Source organism: Pimephales promelas, chromosome 13 (assembly GCF_988280905.1).
Source record: "Pimephales promelas chromosome 13, fPimPro1.hap1.1, whole genome shotgun sequence".
Lineage (NCBI taxonomy): Eukaryota > Metazoa > Chordata > Actinopteri > Cypriniformes > Leuciscidae > Pimephales > Pimephales promelas.
Genome location: NC_142781.1, coordinates 24,570,236 through 24,585,827, shown reverse-complemented (window position 1 = coordinate 24,585,827; position 15,592 = coordinate 24,570,236). Strand labels below are relative to the sequence as shown.

The following is a 15,592-nucleotide window of genomic DNA, read 5'->3' as shown; positions in this document are numbered from 1 at the left end:
TTTAAATTAAGTTCTTTATAATACACAACACAATCAGTAGATAGCAACAGTCAGACCTTGAATATCATTCATCTGCCTATTGATACTATAGAAGCTGTCAAAGGCACAAAGAGAATGATTCAAAGCAACCTAGTCTGATTCACTAGAACAAAAAGGTTGTCAGAGTTAGCAATAAACCATTGACATGTATAACTGCATAACATGTGACTCTGTATATTGAATATGCAAGCAATGGTGTAAAAATGTAATATTAACAGCTTAAATGTATTATTAAACAATGCAATATGTCCCGTTGCCAGGAGCATACAGCAGTTCTACACAATGGCAATCTTGCATACATTTTGTGCGTCGATTAAAATAAACAACAACAACAAGAGCAGCATATCTATAATGCGACAGCGACTTCATATTGTCAGTCATTGATCAAAGACGAATGTCTATTGATCCGATGACAACAGGCTGGGAAAAACAAGCTAGCAGTGTATGGTGCGAGCACAAAGAACTGACTGCACTGCAGCAGCAGATGAACCTGACGAACGGACATATTCAAAATCAATGAAAAAGTACACGAACGAAGCAGACAAACGAAGAAAACATCTTTCATTAGTTAAACTCGATGTCAAAGTCTTATCCGCTTTCTTACCTTTTTACTAAGCCGCTCGCACTGTGTGCAAATTTTAAACACGTCTGTCATGGTGAAAGAGGAGTTTTCAATAGTTGTATTAGATGCCGATGCGTGCCTCATATCGCTCTTTTCTGCTTCTAATTAAAAAATTAAAGCGGCTGTCTTGCATTTGCTTTAGCTCCCGTTGTTCCTTGAAGCATTGGGTTACACTACCCGTTCATATCAGCAGTTGAAGCTCCGGAGCAGAATACCCACTCTTTACAAGACCTCTTGTGGTAAATAACAGGCTGTAAACATAACTGACGTGGCCACGAGCCAATCGCGTTGCGAAAACAACCTACGTTGTCCAATCAGTGACAAATGGGCGGGGTTAAACGAGATACTTGCGCCTAACTGTGGACTCGAAAATTCTGCCATCATTTATACACCCTCATGAAGCTGAAAACCGATTTTAATGTTTCTGTTGTGAAAAATATTACGTTTTAGACAGAATGACAGGCATTTACTTTGTGTGGGGGGAAATGCAATAAACTTGAGAGTCCATTAGTGCTTCAAATTCTGCCTATTTTCTTTCAGCTTTGGAACAAAGTGAGTGAAAGTAAATGATGACATAATTTCGTTTGTTTGGGCGAACATTTATTTATTGTATTGATTAATATGCAAACTGACTATGAATTGTTGCTATCCACCATGGATGGGAAGCTTGACTGGAAAAAGCATAACATTGGTTAATACTTCACAGACTTCTAACTTTGTCTTCCAATAAACCTATTTACATAATCTTGATTCGTCTACTAGTCTTTATGACATTATACAGTTATATACCTCCTGCAGTTCCAATTGCCCAAGTAGTTCAAGCAAGTGGGAGGGGATGTTTTTCCTTGAGCAAATGGGAACTGCAGTAAACAAGCCCTGCAACCTGAATTAGGATGACGGCATGGACTACAGTGAAAAACAAGCCAAGATCAATTCCAGCCCTCAGCTTAATATCCCCCACAGGGGACAAGTCAAGGCACCTGATATATAAAGTGACGCTTTTGGCTTAGATATTGATTATTTTCATGGGGTGAGGGAGGAGGGTGAAAACCAACGAACGCACACTTCTACAGCTGCCTTGGTTAACTGGTTAGTTTAGCTAAATTGGTAGTTGGTCAGTGCACTTCAGAATTTTGTTCACCATGTTGAGTTTCAATTGCAATCTTACCAACATATTACATGATTCACAAATTGATAACATAATGTCTTTTTTTCCGCTCTATATGCTGAGATGCATGATTGTATTATATATTGTGGCGTAATAAAGTCTAACAAACATGAATTAAAGTCCTGTGCACGAGCAGAAGACTGTCAAAGCGTTTGGATTTGGCATCGCTCATGAGATGAAGAGTAGCTATTCAGCATGTTCATTGTGTCTGAAGGGACCGTCCTACATCGGGGGGTGTAAACAGACCAGAGCAGGAGTCAGCACTCTCTCTGGTGATAGGGGGTGGTTAACCAGGCCCACTGAGCCCCTATGGCTCAGCAAACCTACAGAAGAGAATGGTCAGCGTTTGCCTTGCGCCCACCTCCCCTGGGGCATCTTTTCCTCTCTTTATAAAGAGTCAAAACTCTTATACGAGAACAAACTTCAGGCTTTACTGTACCCACATCGTATCATAACACTGGGCTTGACTGCTTAGTTGGACCAGAGCACTAATGTTACTGTGGAAATTGACTGCAAAAAGGGGTTAGTAGTTCTCCGGTCATGTGCAAAATACAAACAGCTACAAATAAAAGCTGTCAAAATAGCTGACAGAAACTTAAATCCAATTTTTCGGTTGTATTATTGGAGTAATTTAAGCATAGCATGAGGAAAACATGTCTGGACATATGCATCACATCTACTTTGAAGAATATACAAATGTTTTTTTGTGGGGTTTTTTTTGCACCAGTAAAACATGTCAATCAAGGAAATCATTCAACAGCTGTAATCTAAATCTATCTATCTATTCATATGACTTTTTTATCAGATAAAACTTCAAACCTTCATTCTTCATTAAATCTAACCCTAAAATTCAGAGAGACTACAATTCCAGCTGTGGAAATCTCTTTAGTATTTTCTCAAGTGTGAAAGTTCAGGTTTAAGCCATGTTCATTTCAGACTTTGTGTGAATGTTAGATTTAAAAAGTGATTTCTTAGAGCTGTGAGAAAAACAGCCATCATCTTCCAATAACTCTGCCTCTGACTTTCCGCTGGTGAAAATCTTTTCATTATGTGCGAATGCTTTCTGAGTAACAGGGTGTTTGTAGAAGTGCTTCTCTGTGTGAATGTGTGTCTCTGCGCTGTTGTTTTTCTTGTGCTGAACAAGCAGCCACACTAAAACCACAAGTTTTCGGATGTTCAACAAGTGGCAGAAAGTTGCCTGACACAGCCCTCGTCTGAACCAGTTCCATCCTGACCTATCAGAGAACAGGGTGAAGAAAGCCTGAAAAAAAAACACAAAAGACCAGCCTAGCAACAGGAGTCAGCCAATCAGAAAGCAGAACAACAGTTTCAGGGTCCAATCGGTTATTTTCGCCCTCACTCCCCCACTTTAGTGCCTCTGAAAGAAAAAAAGTAGTGTAACTTCAGTTAAGTTTTTTCTCAGTCTTTTCAATGTCTAGTAGTAATATGTTTTTATGGCTGAATGTATCTGCTGCTTTGAAAAAAAGTGTTGCAAGTCGACTAAAGTCTTTGCAGCCTTGAACTTTAGACCATATGGTGTGACAATAACCACAATGGGAAAAAAAATAAATTATAATAATAAAAAGAAGGGCTTTCCAAGACCCATACTGAGCATTTATTGTTTTTGCTATTTGTCTCTTTCACTCTGACAACGATTAAAGTCTTATTCTATCTGTACTAAACAAAGATCCTTTTAGAGTCAATATTACAGCAGGAAAGAGGAACAGGCAAATAAACACTAATTCTGCAGTAGACTGGAGTCTTTCTTTTTCTCAGTTTGCTTTTTTTCCCCCAGTAATCTTCGTATGTTAGTCAACTCTAATTGTTTCATTTTGCTAAAGGTGTAATGACTATCTTTTCACTGTAAATGCATGAACAAAAGAAAGCAGTCGTGACCTGCCCGGACATGTCCCCATTGTTCCATACATCAATGCAAGTATCCTATATATGTGACCCATAAGAACTGCAAAGAGATGACAATATGTTTATGAAGAAAATGTATTATAGCCTTAACCTCGTTGGCTTTCAAGGTTTAGTTCACCCAAAACTGAAAATTCTGTCATTAATTACTCAGCTTCATGCCGTTCCAAACCCGTTAGACATGCGTTCATCTCCAGGACACAAACAAAGATGAAATCTGAAAGCTTTCTGTCCCTCCATTGACAGTCTATGCAACTACTGTACCACTTTCAAGCCCCAGAAAGGTAGTAAAGTAATCATTAAAGTAATTCATGAGACCTTAGCGGTTTAACCTCAAGTTTATGAAGCAACGCGATAGCCTATTTACTTTGGTTAATGCAAGACATATTCCACATCATTCTCTCATACGGTGAAGGTCTATAGAAAAAGCAGAACAGAAGTTGGGACACAATTTTTATAGTAGATATGAATCAACAAATGTCAAACTATCATTCTTACAGTTAAATCATTAACCCCCGGTTTCACAGACAAGGTTTAAGCCTAGTCTCAGACTAAAATGCATGTTTCAGCTGTTTTAAATGAAAGCAACTTGCATTGGCATATCTTAAAATATGTCACTGCCATTGTTTTGTCTCAAGATGCACACCAGCAATGTTTTTTTTCTAAGGCACTTTTATAAAAGCTACATAAAGGTTATAATTAAACTAAGGCCTAATCCTGGCTTAATCTAATCCTTGTCTGTGAGACCAGGCCATACAGTATTATATTGCTGTTACATTTCATTAACTTGCCATTTCAGCATTCATTTTGAACCTTGTTTATGTCTTCTGAGAGAGCGTCTTTTGGCTGGTGGAGGTCAATGAACTTGCATTACAATGAGAGTTCAATGACTGTCAGAAGACTGTGCTCAGGCTCAAAAGCTCTTTTCATGACCCTAAACATATAACCATTCAACAGCTTTATCCTCCATTATCAGATCCACCTTTCCTCTCACTCTTTCATCCTCATATCCTCTATGTCACTGGTCATTTCTCCTACTCAACTTCCCATGTTCCTCTCTCTCAGTCTAGTACTTGGATTTAGCTTGGGTATTCTGGGAACCGTGCTGATTGGAGCAGCTCAGTCTTGCATCTGTCTTCCTGAAAGAGGTGCGGTCCACTTGGAACACCGATACAAATGTACACACATACACATCCAGACAGTCAGAGGAAATGGCACTCCCAAGGCACAAACTACAGAGTATGTTAGCACGCATAAGCATACACCCAGGACTCAACAATAAGTACTGTTTCTACCGGCTAGCAGTTTTCAGATTTTTACCTTTCCCATGGCAACAAAATAACAATGAAATATTATTAAGAAAAAAGTAAATAATCATGCAAAGAAAACAACATGCACTGGTTGTCACAACAATAGCAACATTTAATGGGGGTGTAAGCACAGGACGCGCTCTTGCATTCCGGTCCTCTTTTCTATCTATCGTCTATGTTGGAAAGCAATCGGATGACATCTTTGGCCATTATGTTGTGCCTCTCAGCTTTAGTATCTCACACCATGAACAACTTAAAAATAGTACCAACCTGTTGCATTACACTTAACCATTTTTGAATGCATGTCCTGTGAGTACACTACCATTTAAAAATCTGGGTCAGTGGGAAAATTATTACTTTTATTTAACAAGAATGCATTAAATTAACCAAATCTGATAGTAAAGACATTGAAAATGTTACCAAATATTTCTATTTCAAATAAATGCTGTTCATTTGCACTTTCTATTAATCAAATCAGCCAAAAAAGTATCATTTATTTTTGTTTCCACAAAAATATTAAGCAGCACCACTATTTTCAACATTGATAAGAATAACAAATATTTCTTGAGCGCAAAACCAGCATTTAAGGATTTCTGAAGGATCATATGACACTGAAGTCTGGATTAAAATAACACATGAATAAATTATACTTTAAAATATATTAAAATAGTCATTTGAAGTACTGTTTTAACTGTATTTTTGATCAAATAATTGCAGCCAAATCATTTTAAAAAATCTTACCGACCCAAAACTTTTGAATGGGAGTGAACACCCTCTCACAAGCAACACAAATATACGTGTCTCTAAAAAGGTGCCTGGAAACACACATTATATCTGAAAGCCATTGCCTTAGATACATCAAATATCAAACTAACTGGTATACTAAGTGATATCTGCAAATAAATGTAGCAAGTCTTTTTCTAATAACTAACACTACTAATGATTTTAGCTTGTATAAAGGTCAAATAATACTACCGGTAATAATAAGGTTTTAAACAATGGCATTTAGACATTTTGACTTTGAACCCTGGCTTTTTGTCCAAAATCCAAATGCTTTTTGAGGCCAATGTTATACAGGAAAAATATTTTTTAAAAATCTCTTTCTCTGTTCTCTTTCTATGTCTCACTCGCTCGCTTTTGCTGTAGCCACAGATCTGCTGCTCGCTCTGCTCATGAGGAAGCCAAAGTTCCCGTGGATGTTATGTTAACAGGGAGTGCTCACAGCTGTTAAAATACACGGGGCACAGCGCTCACAGAAAATTCAATACGTATATCTAACATAAATAAACCTCCTTTTCAGCTATCTTTAGCACAACACAAACCACAGTGCCACAGAATTAAAGACTGTCCCTTATCATTTGATGTGAAACCCAAGCAGACTTTGCTTTATAATAGTGACGATCAATACATAAGGTTTAGTGGTCATGACTGATAAAGATGTGTGGTTTACCATCACTACTGAATGTTGCCCAGCATGAGGCCCTGACTGAACTGTCATGTGAATATGATGCTTTATTAAAATCGTTCCACTATCTCAAGTCATTACCGTACCTTGGAAATACTGCTTGCTTACGGGCAGCGGTGCGACAGGCTCAACAAAACAACACTTCCTTATTTAGACCACAGAACACTGTTCCACAAAACTTTTTTTTATCCAGTTAACAGCTATGGAGAGGTGACATTATCTTTTGAATGACTGTCTATTCAGTCAACCTATTACACCTTGACCAGTCTATAAAAACAATAATGGGTCTATGAACAGTGATACAACATCATACCTGAGCAGAGAAACTATAAACATGACATACTCACAGTCTCTCAATTCACTAGGGCAGGGCAGCTGATAAGGAAATGATAGGATGAACTGGAGACTTATTCTAATCTAATAAATATCAATTCAACAACTCCTTCTATATGAGTTTGTGAGTTTTATTTGTTATAATGTAAATACGGTCACACTTTAGATTAGGGTCCAATTCTCACTGTATTTACTAACTATTATCGACTACGTCTTTTGCCTCAATAAGCTCCAAATTACACGATTTCAACACCTGCTTCCAACGTCTTTTTGCTGTCCATGAAAACCCGCAAAACACGGAAAGATGTGAAGTGATAAATATTATTGTTTCTTCTTTGAGTTGAAACATAAAAAGGTACGCAACAGAACTGGACACATTTAGTCTCCGCATTTTTTCTCCGACTGCAACTGCTAGCGCTTTCACCGGAAAAGAGTTTACCCTACTTCCGGTCTCAGCGGCCATTTTTGTGAAATAGGCCTATTCAGTTAAAATACGGCCTCAGGGCACTGCCTCTATGTCGTTGTTTGAGACTGCTATAGATCATCTGAAATTCTTAAGAATTTATGAATTGAAGAATTAAGAATTAAAGAATTTATCTTGTTTATGAAAAGCCTGTACAGGCTAGCAGAGACTGCATGGGCCTAGATGCTAGAAATGTACATCCTTGAAAGAAGGAAATAATTTACAAGCACTAAAAACCTCTGCAAACAGCTCTTTCTCGAAAAGTAATGTAATTAGGATCTGTTTAATGCACTCAGGTGGAAAGCTTTACAGGATAACACACCAATAAACACAGCCTCTCTCTCTTCCTCAGGATTCAGAACACCACAGCACAAAACAATACAAATGACACAAGAACACTGGGTTCCTCAGAGCACATTTGCATAAACATTGAACATGTGCACAAACATGTATACTAGCAGTTATACTGCAAGTCAGTCACTCATATATGTAAACAATTCAGGCCAGGGTGAGCAGGCTTACAGTCTTTGCTTATTATGTGTTTAATAAGTTCTTTATGTTCAATTGACACACCCATACAGGCTATTTTGTGAAATATTTTATGCTGAGCAGTTAATTAGTAACAAACTTATACAAGGAATCTTTAGCAAATCTCAAAGTGAATGTACATTTTCCATTCTGCAGATTATAATGTTGTGGTGCCTAAATCAATTTTTAGAATGATTGAATTTAGTTTGTGTGATATTTTTTTATTTTTATTTATTCAGACAAGAAGACACCACATTAAAACTACATTTTAATATATAATGTCTGCCATTTAACAGTTATCTCTATCTTCATAACATGAAGATAATAAATAAATACAGAAATTAAATAATAATATACATAAATAATTTGAAAAATCTAGACACAACAGAACTAATAAAAACCTTTTGACTAGTCAGCATTGATATTATGATTTTATGAGACTATTTTGTGTCAAGACACACTCAAACTCATATATTCTACAGTCGAAGGTTTCAAAACCACTTCTTCTCTTTTTACTAGAGCAGAATCACTGTTGTTCCTCTGTTATAACTTGCAAAAGAGAGAAGAAGGTAAGGAAAACTGTTATTTATGAAGACAAAATAAGGAAGCGTGCCAAAAATTCCCCCTAAACACCCACACCACCCCCTCACGACTCATTCTTTTTTATCCTTCCATCCGAGAGAAGAGGAGAAACAGGTTCTACTAGCAACTCTTTGACTGAATAACATGTTGCAAAATTGAGACAGAAAACGGAGGGGAGGGGTACATGCTTTCGCAATACATTTAATGAGAACATATGATGTCCAACTCTCCTTCATGAATACATTGGCTTCATATACATGGCCGTCTGTTAGGGAGCCCATTTAGAGGAGCCATATGGTCAGCAGCAGGAAAGACTAGATTTGTCAAGCAACGGCCAAATTAAACTATAAACACAGCACTTCTAAAGGAGACACAGAATCTGTGAGAAAGCAAATCAAGCTGTAACAACCTGCCATGGAAGAAAACAAGTAGCAACAGTGGAAAATACACACCCATTATAGTCGATAATACATTAAATATGACAATTTCCCTTTCTATTCTGCAATTATTCCAAACTTCAGTGTCACATGATCCTTTAGAAATCATTTTAATATGCTGATTTGGTGCTCAAGAAACATTTCTTATCATCACAGCTGAAAACATTTGTGCTGCTCAATATTTTTGTGGAAACCATTATACTTTTTTTTTATGATTCTTTGATGAATAGAACGTTCAAAAGAGCAGTATTTATTTAAAATAGAAATCTTTTGTAACATTATAAATGTCTTTACTAATTTCTTTCAAAAATAGCACAGCTTTTGAGTGGTAGTGTAAATATGCTTCTCGTATGTATCTGCAATTTATGGTTGCTGACAGCTTTATCAGAGAAGAAGAAAAAAAGAATAAGAAAACCATTGCAAACACCATATAAGTTCGCTGCTTGGACCTCTAAATACAACAAATAAGATGTGCAGATAAAGGCAAGAAAATAAACAAGTCAATAAATATGCCCATAACAAAGGGCTGTTTGGATTTCTAAATCTATTGTGATCTTCTCAAACATCTCCTCCACAGTTTGAGGAATAGAAACGATAATTGAAACGTTCATTGCTCTTTTCACAAGCTTTGTGCTGAGCTTTAGCAACCAGACTGTACTTGGTCCCATACTGTCCAAGGGGGAGACAAGACTGCCCAATGGGATTCTCAGAGGAAATAATCAGACAATGCAAACCCCCCTTTACAAGGGCCATAACCTCTTTTCACAATGAGCTATGGCCATGGTAAATGAACAAACACACACACAGAGACACACACACACACACACACACACACACACACACACACACACACACACACACACACACACACACACACACACACACACACACACACACACACACACACACACACACACACACACACACACACACACACACACACACACACAAACAAACCCACATGTATATTTACTTTTTAATGATCCACTAGCACAGGGGTATTCAATTAAAGTTCCAAGAGGTAAGTCTCTATATTTTCTTCCCAGAGGAGGTCCGGACAATGCATTCATGCATAGAGATGGAGATGAAAAAACTTCTAAAGGCACCACACATTAACTTGTCACAAACCTGGTTAAGTCAAACAGTCAGATTCATCTGTATGACAGGCAAAAATAATTATATTAGCTGCATTCTCGTTTTCTGCAGCGTTTTAGCATAAGTAGGCCTATCTATTTTGCTGCCCACCGCTGCTGTTCAAATAGCTGCGTCATCTCTACCTCTTAATGTGAAACTTTGCATCTTTAGCAAGAGAGAGAAGCAACTTGCAGGGTACGGGAAAGGCTTGAATGAAGCAAATTTATCTCTAAATTAAAATATTAGAGGATGTAGCACTGAAAGATCGTTACCATAAAGGACTTTGTGAGTGCTTGTGGTGTGAGCCACTCTGTTGTTTTGACATGATGCTCACTTTAAACTGTAGAAATGGTAAAATTATTCAATTATTTTCCGCAGTCCGGATGTAACCACTGCACTAGCATAATGCTTTAAGCAAGTGAGGCTATTCGATGGACATCTATAAGACAGCAAACAGCTGTGACTAAATGACTTGCCCAGCAGCTAGCACCTCAAAGGATCATGGGAACTTCAAATTAAAGGCAAACTAATTGAGCTTTCTGACCAAAAACATGCAGAAGCAATTCCACTGAGAGCAAGGAAAAAAATAGGTTAAAGACTAGAGGATGACCAAAGAAAGGCTTGGAAAGAAAGAGGGAAAGAAAACAACTTAATTTCCTGTTGATAAACTAAATCCTTAGAGTATGAAAGCTTGGATTAGTCTGGAAAATAGGGGCTTGTACAGTGCTCTTTTTCTATAATAGGGCACTATTCTATTACACGATCTAGTATTATTTACTTGAAACAACTTCTCTAGATAACGTCACTTATTAGTAGACACAACAAAGCACAAGGGTTATAAAAGAAGATGTATTAGGTATTAGGCAATACTTACAAATGTGCACAAACACACACACACACACACACATGGTTGTAAGAGTATGAATGGATGCACTGTGTCTATAAAAAGTTTCCTGCTGAAAAACATGTTTTGTACATGATAAAAAAAAAGAAAAGTACATGAGGTCTGTGGTGTGTGAAGCGAGAGGCAGAGAGCACATTGTTATTTTAAGGCAAGGCAGAATGAATATTTGCCTCTTTCTTTTACACATCTATTAATTTTCACCTCTCACCCTTCCACCCTGACCCTAGATGTCCTGCAGTGCATGCACACTTGAGGTCTGTTTACTTTATCAGTTGTAATATCATGTTCTTGTTCTGTTAAGGGGACAATATACATGCACAAGGCATCAGTAAATGTATAATACTTAATGTATTGTTCAGTCTTCCTGTGTTGTACTGATACCCAGCCATTGGGTTACATTTTTAAATGACATTTTTAACCCAATGGCTGGGTTTGTCCATATTTGACCCAAATTTGGGTTAAAACAACCCAGCATTTTTTAGAGTGTAATGTTAACATGTCATCTTAATGTCAATAGCGTAAACAGCCCTGTACTGTACACACATATGGCATAAAATATAGCATAATATATTTTTCAATACATCCTAAATAGATGGTGTAAACAGAATGGCTTAATATAGTATATTTTACATTTAAAATATGTGTTGTTTGAACAAGGGCCAAGAAGATACTTAATCATAATAAATCTTAAAATACACTTTTGGGTAAATGCAATTTGTATGTATTAAAGGACTATGCAGATTGCTTTAAATTTAAAATGCATTTAAAAATATAGGAAAACAACATATGATGAAATATAGATGACTACAACATAATCAAAATATATATTTATAAAAACTGTGTCTATTTTCAAATATATTTAAACATGCATTTAATTTACTTTAATATAATGTTATTTAATTGGATATAATAATGTAAACATATACACATTTTGCCATATGGGCATAAATACACCACAGTTTTAGTTTCCACAATTAAAAAGAAAAGAAATTGAAAAAGACATTCAGTTGAATTTGTTTGGTTTTAAATGTGTAATTGAATTTTAAAGTGAATGCTGTCCACTTCGTGGAGTACAGCATAAAGAGAGTCTCAAAGCAAACAGGAATAAAAACCACAAACTGCAACAAATTACATGTTACAGGGTCAATGAACTTTTCTACAGTATTGGATATGTGTGAGTCTGTGTGTGTTTACATTCAGTAGCTCCGGTTGTGGTGGGATTTGCCCTTGTAGAAAACAAACACTGATCACATTACCAGAAGATAAACTGTCTGTGCATGTCAGCAGCACAAATCCACACTGCATCAATTTTGGTCCTTTTCTGACATTCCACCATGGACATTCCTTTAAAGATCATCAGCTGACAGATAACCTTTCAGGAAAATCACTTGATTTTCATTAACATAATGCAATAAAATGTTGTTAAGAAGCCAGACAAGGGCTTAACTTCATCCTGCTCCTCTCTCCCTCCTCCCCTGCCTTTACCACAGAGTTCTTTACAGACTGTGCCACATAGAAGTTGTGAAAGCCTCTCAATTACAGTGGGCCGATTGGGGACTGTAACTTGTATCCTGGCGGACCTACCCAAAGCTCAACAATAAGTCTGATCACTTGCCTTGTCAGTACATTAGCTGCCTCATGTATTTTAATGCCAATTTAAACATTTGGTTTTATGTGATTTACTGAACAAAGTTTGTTGCAAATCCTGCTGATTTAAATATGCCACAAACTAAGGTAACCTTATCTAGATGATGGGTGATATAAAGTTATGATATAAGTTTTTATGACAATTGCAAGAATGATTTGTGCGGTAAATACAAAATCTTATCTGATCACAATATAATTTCCTTTGAAACAAAATGGATTGTGAAAAGTGTTATACAAAAAAAAAAAAAAGATTTTGTCAAAAAATGTATAGGTAGGCTATTGCATATTTTTGGATTATTATCAAAATGATTTTAGGTACATAAATAAATAAGATTATTTTAAAATAATAAATAAAATAAATAATTTTTTGGCCTGGGACCATAGAAAATATAGGCAGGGCAAGTACAAATCTGAAATACTGGCTTAGAAAAAAATTCTTATTGCTGAGCCCTGCTCCCTTTCATAACCCTCCTTCTCTGTCTCCATGTTTCTTTCTTTATGATCCTCTCTTTGTTCCACTGTCTCCCTGATGTCCCATCTTCCTGCCTTGTAGTCTCCCTCAATGGCCCAGTGTTGCACTTGATATATGATGGGCAGCAACAGATGCATGAAAGCCTAATTATTTATAAGTAAATTCCACATTACTACAGATGTGCGAAGAACAGCAAAGAAAAAACAAAGATTGTGATGGACAAGGACATCAATAGTCTCTTTTTTGGCTCACAATCCAAAAAATTATATACTCACAATCTCAAGCTAAAATATTCTGTATAACATGCTCATATTTGACTGTTAACATTCCCTCTAAACTGACTGAGCCATAAGTACAGTCCTAAACCCAAGATCCAACCACAATCTTAAAATGATTCATAGCACAACTGATTGCAATAACTCTCCATCACAGTGACTCTAGTAGATTGTTTGTGCAATTACAGAAAAAGCATGAAACAACCTTTTACCTGAATGGCAGTTTTATTTATTTAGTTTAAGTGAGTTTATTTATGTGTGAATGCCATATTAACAGTTTTAATGTCCTTGATAGCTTAGCAACCTTGATGACCCCAACAAACATCAACATACCTCAGGAGCTACAAGCCAAAATTTCTACGTCACCTCAGACCACAGATAACACAGACCAGAGATTGCCGGATTCCCAAAAGACAGACCTGCTGCTCATACACACAAACAAGGACGAAACACACTGTTTCACAGAAATAAAAATGAATTGTACCTCCTAAAAGTGTTGTTTGTTTATCTACGTTGGTTTAACACTCTGGACTTCCACGGTCTGGCTTATTTTGCAGTACAACATCTTAATCCAGACTCCTCAATTGGCTCTTTAAAATATCAAAACCACACAGCATCTCTGAATACACTACAGTTCAAAGGTTTGGTCAAACGTGACAGTTAAGACATTTATAATAATGTTACGAAAGTTTTCTTTTAAAATAAATGCTGTTCTTTTTCAAATTACTTTGACAATTGACAATTTGAGGAGGTGGTGGAGGAAGTGACGTGTGCCGTAAAGCAGTCGAATTTTGTAGTTCTTTTTGTGCTCCGGTTACTACCCGAAACCCGAAGTTAGATAGTGCAAGTAAAAGCGATACAGACCAAGTCAGGCTATGGCAGATGTGTCATTTAACCTATTGTAAGTTTATGTATCATCACAAGGGTCTTGGAAATATATTATGAAGGTTGAAAAACCACATAGTGTTACTAGTGTTTAGAACATGGATAATAATAAGAAATGTTTCTTTAACGCCACATCAGCAAATTACACCCTTCTTCTAAAGGATCATGTGACACTAAAGATTGGAGTAATGCTGCTGAAAATTCATTTTTTTCCCCATAATTATATTTTATCAAAATAGAAAACAGATATTATTATAAATTGTAATACTGTTTAGCAATATTCCTGTTATTTCTTTTTGATCAAAACAAGAGGCAGGTTTCTGCGCAGATATTACTTAAATTTGCCCCAAAGAATATTAATATTTAACTGAGTTATCGTACAGGAATACAGGAAAGACAGAGAGAGAATTGCAGAAGTGCACGTCAACAAAGGCCTTGATCTTGCAGAAACCGACACATCTGCAGCACTCTTACTTTTTTCTCACACACGTGCTGGAACCTCCACCAGCTGTGGTCTGGTCCAGAGTCTGTGAGAGTGAGGTCAAGTGACATCATAGCCCACTGACTACACTCTCAAGCCTCTCGTTTGACCTTCTCATTTCTCAAAATTAGATTAGATTAGTTATTTCCAAAAAAGCCAATAATTAACACACGGTCATTAATTGATCAAAAGAGAGGAGGAGACGGAAGGAAGAAAGTTAATGATATGAGAGAAGAGCAGAAGAGGGCTTGCTGTCTCGCAGTAGGAAGTCCAGAGACAAAGAGAACATGTTGCACCAGCTGCCGTGATGACATCACTGCGGTGGTGACAGAGCTGTAGGGCGGACTTTAGAGTACTGGAGGGCCACTGGAGCAGAACCCAGAACGCCCTGTCCTCTTCTCACTCTGCTTTCCATCGACAAAGCACACAAAGCAATAAATCTTCTATTCTATTCCCATGGTAAAGAGAATATAATCATATCCAAGATGAGACAGTCTCAACGGTAACGGCACCTGTCACAAAAATGTGAGATCCAATGTGATTAACTATTTGGAGGCTTATGTGAAGAGTGTTCCACATACTGTATGTATTGCCATATGGAGTTCTGGATTAGACACCCTAAACAAAAAATTGAGAAGACATGCAAGTCATGGCTGAAGTGGATAAATGGTTGTGTGCTTTGGTTTGAATTTCCCACATCACTTGGCCATATTTGCCAAGGGCAACATATTTGAGGACAAAATATTATATAATATGACAGGGTGTATTTAAAAAAACCTATTCATTTCAGGTAATTTTCTTTATTGCCACTTACAAAAATGAAATTATGAAATATTATGTTTTGTATGTGTTAAAGACACTGAAATAGTATCATTCAAAAGTTCGGGTGGGGTCAGGTCAGTATGTTTTGTTTTTTGGAAAGAAATG

General features: G+C 36.8%; 1 protein-coding gene across 2 annotated transcripts in view; it reads right to left on the bottom strand.

Moving 5' to 3' along the window:
- sesn1 (sestrin 1) overlaps positions 1-15,592 on the bottom strand; it is a 38,080-nt gene that overhangs the window by 4,104 nt on the left and 18,384 nt on the right. The window contains exon 1 of one of the 2 annotated variants that reach the window (XM_039692626.2): positions 644-875. The exons of the other annotated variant lie outside the window; for it this stretch is intronic. Coding sequence (XP_039548560.2) covers positions 644-745 — 102 coding nt within the window. The 5' untranslated portion in view covers positions 746-875. Of the gene's footprint in view, positions 1-643; positions 876-15,592 lie in introns of those variants that run through there. 2 annotated transcript variants of the gene reach the window in all.